General features: G+C 44.1%; 1 protein-coding gene across 1 annotated transcript in view; it reads right to left on the reverse strand.

The window, feature by feature from the left end:
- Positions 1-6662, reverse strand: part of MTR (5-methyltetrahydrofolate-homocysteine methyltransferase) — a 170889-nt gene that overhangs the window by 140253 nt on the left and 23974 nt on the right. The window contains exons 2-4 of the mRNA XM_006872011.1: positions 4202-4291; positions 2943-3012; positions 675-767 (exon numbers count right to left, since the gene is read on the reverse strand). Of these exons, the coding sequence (XP_006872073.1) occupies positions 675-767; positions 2943-3012; positions 4202-4291 (253 nt within the window). The remainder of the gene's footprint in view (positions 1-674; positions 768-2942; positions 3013-4201; positions 4292-6662) is intronic.

Consider the following 6662-nt stretch of genomic DNA (forward strand, 5'->3'; position numbering starts at 1 on the left):
ATTTCATTAGGCAAATCTGCTGCACAAGACCTTTTTAAAGTGTTGAAGAGCAAAGATGTCAGCTTGAGGACTAAGGTGCACCTGACCCAAGCCATGGCATTTTCAGTCACCTCTTATGCATGTGAAAGTTGTACAGTGAATAAGGAAGACCGTAGAAGAATTGACACATTTGAGCTATGGTATTGAAGGAGAATACTGAAAGTGCCACCGGCTGCCAAAAGAACCAACAGATTCGTTCATGTTGTAATAAGTGCAGCCAGAGTGCTCCTTGGAGGCCAGGATGGCCAAACTTCATTTCTCATATTTTAGACATACTGTCAGAAGGGACCAGTCACTGGAGGAGGATATCATGTTTAGTAAGGTGGAGGGTCACAGAGAAAGAGGAAGACCCCCAGTGAGATGGACTGGCAAAGCGGCAGCATCAATGGACTCAAGCATGGCAACAGGAGTGAGGTTGGCCCAGGATCGGGCAGTGTTTCGTTCTGCTGTGCATGAGGTCGCTATGGGTCGGTACTGACTTGATGGCACCTAACAACAACAACATAAACACTTGGTGCGGCTGCACTCATAATAACCCTGAAACAGATCTTATTTCTGCTCCAGTTTTATAGATGAACAAACTGGAGCACCGAGGTGCTTACCCATGTCATTGACTATATACATCAAGTACTCACTTATGCTCCTGGCATCTGGTCTTTCCACAGATGGGGACACAGAGAGCGTCTTATTGGTGGGACCCAGAGCGCCAGCCACAAACCTCTTAATTCCTTTGGGAAAAGAAAATGGAGTATGAATCTCTAGGTAATTCAACCTTTTTGCTGTAAATCAATACATACCTATAAGATGTTCCATAGCATAGAGGTCTATACAGTCCCATGCCCCACAACTCTGAAATCCAAAAACTCCTAATAGCCTAAATGTTTTTCTTTATTTGGCAATAAAACGTGACTGGTCCTGAACTTACAGGTCCTTGAAAATGTCAATTTAGCGCAAGTTCTGCATGCCTTACAGTAGCATGCCATGTGAAATGGTGCCTAGTACTATACTGCAGACTCTTCATTAAGGAATAATACTAAATCAAGACGAGTAACTACAAGGAGTCCTGTTGTGGTGCTATGTAGGATAAACACTAGACTGCTAATCACAAAGTCAGTGGTTCAAGCCCACTAGCTGCTCCTCGGAAACCATAAAAAGGGTCAGTATGAGCCGGAACTGTCTATATGGCACTTAACAACAACAACAAATTATAAAGCCTGAAACTGAAAAATGAAGCAAATTGAATAAGCATTTTTAATAACTGTTTAGAAAGAAACTGCAGTCAACAATTTGGCCTTTGGCCCTGGCTCCTGAGAGCTAGACCACAGCTGAGACCATTAAGTGTGACCAATCTGACCAATAGGGACCACCTGGGGGCCCAACGCTGACTCAGGCTCAGGAATCCACACGGAGAGACCAATAAAAGCTTTGGGAGATGGGTGCTCCAGAATCTTCCAGGCTGGGAGCAGCAAACATCAGATCTCAGGAAGGTAAACATGTCCCCTGGGGACATAAAAACTATGTGGGAGCCCTTTACCAGATTCCCTGTGTTTATATCTTTCTCCATCTAGATTAAAGATAGCTTTGTCCCTGCAGTTTGAGTGTTTTAGATGGACAATCAAGCTTAAGAAGCAGAGAAGGGGCCGGTACCTACAGACCTGGCCCAGAGAGGTGAGGAGGAGAGAGAAAGGATGTGCTGTAGTGATCCGGGAGGGAAGCGGGCATTTCCCAGGACTGCCTTTCCTCTAGACTTCATAGACAGACTGAGAAGGTGTGATTTTACACCGCTCAACAAAAGCCAGGAGACAGATACCTTTCTAATTCTAAGCCCTGTGTAAAGCCTGGTCTCTGCTTTACAATTCACTGGAGGAGCCTACTGACAACTTATCACACAGCCTTTGGACAGCTTATAAGTCTGAATACTCTTCATGTTCCCAAAGCTTAACAGGAACGTTATTGTAAGAATGTCCGTATCTTTCTCTGCTCTCATAGCTCCGTGGCCTCCAAGCTGAGACTCTGTTTGGGCCTCACTGGGTGCACTCCCATGGATTTAAACATTATCTCCGGAAACAGCTCTGTAAACTGAGCTGGTCTTCATTAGTATGCTATGAATTTAGTTCCCTAACACTTTAGCTTTACATCTTTCCTGCTGGCAGTAACTTCACATTTCTAAATCATAGGAGGCCCCGTACATTTCTTCTATTCCTTTTCCTCCCTCAAAGCCCCCCAACCAGCTGGTGCCCCCATGTTCTATGGCAGCCAGCCAAGAGGTTGGTTATTCTGGGAGCACCCCAGCAATACTGAACCTATTCTCACACTTCTTTATGTGTAGCACAGAGCCTTCAAGTAGACCAGCAGAATACAGTAGAAAATGTGCAGAAGGCAATAAAAACCTCTTATCTAGTAAGTCTGTCATGGTGATGAGGGTGAACTTAAAAAAAAAATATGAAAATAGCCTAATCATGACCAAAATAGCAACACTCAGCTGCCATTTTAGTAAACACAGGGAGAAAAAGCAGGTAAGTTCTAAGATACAAAGAGCTTCACACAGTTCACGGACAAATGGAATTCCAAGATAATGGAATGTTTCCATGAACGTTCCGAAGGCCCTTTGTATATAAGGAAGCCAGGATTCCTGCTACAAAGTTAGGCTGGAACCTCCACCAGGGAACACACCAGGGTCACTCGGAACCCAAAGCCCATAGGAATAAAGACGATTCCGAGATGGTGGCTGCTTGATTACGAACCTACAGAGAAGTTACTTACACACAAGTACCACATAGTGTCTTCAGTGTCGCTAGTGATGGGACCACTGTCAGGCAAGGAGAAACGGCAATAAGGACAGCACATGACGGCTGAGAAAGCCACAAATGGTCTGCACAAAAAGGGAGAAGAGCGTTCCTTACCTGTCTCCAGAGTCACCTCCTCAGCGGCTTGCCTGGCTAGCGCTGCAGAGCACTTGTTCATCTGGTAGGCCTAGCACAGCAAGCACATGTGTTAGTGTGTCCTCCTCTTCCTCCTTCACACAGTGAGGACAAAAGGCCATGGCCACCCAACACCCAGTACTGTCCCATAAGGAAATGGGAACTGAGCTAATGTGAGGTCTACATGAAGCCTTAACCAAGGCCTAACAGATGCCCAGCTCATAAAAGGAAACAGGAAAAGGCAAAGGTCCTTGGGAATTGCTTTTAAGTTCTTCCTCAAAACCAAGAGCTGGCTGGTAAAAAGGGGGCAATCTCTGGACATCTGGCACCTCTGACAAGAAGATGATGGGGTTAAATATTCTGAGAATGAGAAAACAGATTAGTGAAGGAAAAAGCACAGGCTTTAGAGACAGGAGAGTTGGTTCTATGACTAGCTCTGATCCTGCCTAACTGAGAAACCTTGGGCAGTTCTAGCAACTACTCCAGGCTCAATCTCCTTCACTGTACAACAGCTGGAACCAGTGATTCTGAATTTTTTGTAGATCATTAACATCTTGAGAACCTGAAACAGGGTCAGAGACTCTCTCAACAGAAAACTAAAACAAGTACATAAGGACACAGTGTCTACAACTTAAGGGGCTTCCTGGACCTCCTGAAGATCTTCCACAAACCACATTAGGGAAGTCCTAAGATAAGTGAGTGAGCTTCGTGACACCCTAACTCTTAACTGGCAAACTACCCCTGCAGTCTGCTTTGATAAATAAAGTTTCATTTGGAACACAGCCATGTTCATTCGTTTACATATTGCTTAGGCTGGTTTTGCACTATAACAACTGCAAACAGTTGTAATAAATATATGGGGATGACAGCCTTTGTTTCCGCCTTTGTAAGTCACATCTTACACGAGTGGAATCAGGAGGTATAGTGTTGTTATTAGAGAGCTTCAAAAAGGTCATGGAGAAATGGAATTTCCCCACAAATTGGAAAGGGAACCAAATCTACCACCAAATGTACTTTAAAAGGCCTCACAGAGCTGCGCACACAGTCAGTGATTCTGCCTTTGTTAACAGCCACTGTGTAATAAATACCATTTTATTTTATTCCTATCCATAAAAGAAGTTGGAAAATGAATACGCTAGGCATCAGTTTGACTATGGAGCTCTGGGAAATTTTTCTGTCTGGCAACTACCAAAGGCAGCCCACACTCGTTAGCACCTTAGGAGACAGAATGGAACTCTTACCAGGTGTTCAAGACCATAATCAGCCTGTGCAATACTGGTACTGCTAAAAGTATTTGTTTCAATGATATCGGCCCCAGCCAGCAAGTATTCCTGCAACAAGAGATGATAACGTCAATGATCACGACTTTCAGCATCCCTGACCCTCAACAACACACTTTTCATCATTTACCACCACCAATTATCTTTTGACCAGCTATAGCTAGAGATAAAAATACACACACACCAAAAAAATTAAGCCGATTGCCAGCAAGTCAATTCTGACACAAGATGACCCCAGGTATTTCAAAGTAGAACTAAGCTCCACAGGGTTTTCATTGGCTGTGACATTTAGGCCTGACTTCTGAGGTGCTTTGGGGAAGATCTGAATCAGCCTTTTGGTTAGTAGCAGCATACTTAACCATTTCCTCACCCATAAAGTCGTGGTGTGGCGCTATAGGATATGCAATAGAATGCTGACTGAAAGATTACCGGTTCAAACCTTGGAAACCCTATACAGGGTCACTAGGAGTCAGAACAGACTCGATGGCACACAACCACAACAAAGGACTCCTAAGAAATACAAAAAGGTAAAAGAATTTCACAGAAAAGGATGTAATGTCAATAAGCACAGAACTTGAATTCAGACCACGTTCACACACTATTTCTGGATTTTGTGAGTATAGACAAATTCCTTAGACTCTGAGTCTGTTTCATCATCTGAAAGTACTGAAGTCTTCCACAGGGGAGCTGCATGTGGAAAAAAGATCACATGTCTGCGAAGTGATGCGCATCCAAGGGAAGTCAGTTCTGTTCCCTCCCCTTTGCCCTGTTTCAGCACTGTCGGATCCCAAGAGAACTACATTACAGTCTGAGATCTCAAGTTCTGAATGTCCTGCCTTGCCACAGTGGTTTCAGCCCACAGTTCCTCCTAGACCCTCAGAACCAGCTCTGCAACCTCACCGGAACATGAGGACACAGGGACTCTCCTGTTCTCCTCTGGTCTTCTTGGTTTCATTCTATGCACACCATATTAACTTCTATCTGACTGTTGTTGTTGTTAAGTGCGGTCGAGTCAATTCCAACCCACAGCGACCCTGTATAGGGTTTACAAGCAGCAGCTGGTAAGCTTGAACCGCCGACCTTGCAGTTCAAACGACTTTGTAGTCTGACGCAACAATTTATTTGCTGTGTGCCACCATCAAATCGATTTTTAATTTATAGCCCCCCCCATGTGACATTTTAGACCTGCCCGGCTTGATCAAAGTCACTGGGTGGGTTTGAACCACCATGCTTTTGGTCAGCTGAGACCATAACCATTGTGTCACCAGGGCAGGGCCCCTTTAGATAAACTATACTATATTCATTTTATTTTATCATGCTATGTAGCAGATAAAAACCATGACACTTATCTTAAAAAATATACATATATTGCCATTAGGTCAATGCTGACTTAAAGCAACTCTAAAGGACAGAGTGGAGTCCTGGTGTGGCGCTGCGGGTTAATGCGCTGGACTGCAAAGTAGGTTTGAACCGCAAGATCAGTGGTTCAAGCTCACCAGCTGCTCCTTGGAAACCCTATACAGGGTTGCTAAGGGTTGGATCCAACTCAACATCACTTAACAACAACGACTACAACACAGGACAGAGTAGAACTGCCCTTAGGGTTTCCAAGGCTGTAATCTTTATGACAGCAGGTTGCCATATCTTTTCCATAGACCAGTTGGTGAGTTTGAAACTCTGACATTTTGGTTACCAACAGAGCATTTAACTACTAGTCCCACCAGGACTCCTTTGACATAAATCTGCTGACACAGACAGATCTTCAAGAGTGTTACAGTGCTGCAGTGAATGAGCTGATGTCTTCTAGACAGAGTCTGTAACTCCCACCAATGTTTCTGCCCTGCTAGGTCTGCGTAAGAGACGGTGGGAGAAGTTACTGATATGATAGGATGACAGGATTCAGCTGTGGATGCTAGCAGATTGTTGGTGATTAGTGCCGTCAACTTGGTTCTGACGCAAAGTGATCCTTTATAGGGTTTCCGAGAAGCAGCTGGTGGATTTGAACCACCAACCTTGCTGTAATTGCTCACTGTAATTATAAAAACTGCAAACTCTTGTTGTTGCTGTTAGGTGCCATCGAGTTGGTACCGACTCATAGCAGAACGAAACACTGCCTGATCCTGGCAGTGTCAAGCTGACATCTTTGCTCTTCAACACTGTAAAAAGGTCTTGTGCAGCATATTAGCCTAATGCAATACGTTGTTTGACTTCTTGACTGCTGCTTCCATGAGTGTTGATAGTTGATGAAAAGAATGGAGTCCTTGACAACTTCAATCTTTCTCTGTTGATAAGAATGCTGTTTATTGGTCCAGTGGTGAGGATTTTTGTTTTCTTTATATTAAAATGTAATCCATACCGAAGGCTGTGCTCTTGATCTTCATCAGTAAATGTTTTAAGTCCTCTTTACTTTCAGCAAGCAAGG

This window comes from Chrysochloris asiatica, unplaced genomic scaffold (genome assembly GCF_000296735.1).
Source record: "Chrysochloris asiatica unplaced genomic scaffold, ChrAsi1.0 scaffold00179, whole genome shotgun sequence".
Taxonomy (NCBI): Eukaryota; Metazoa; Chordata; class Mammalia; order Afrosoricida; family Chrysochloridae; genus Chrysochloris; species Chrysochloris asiatica.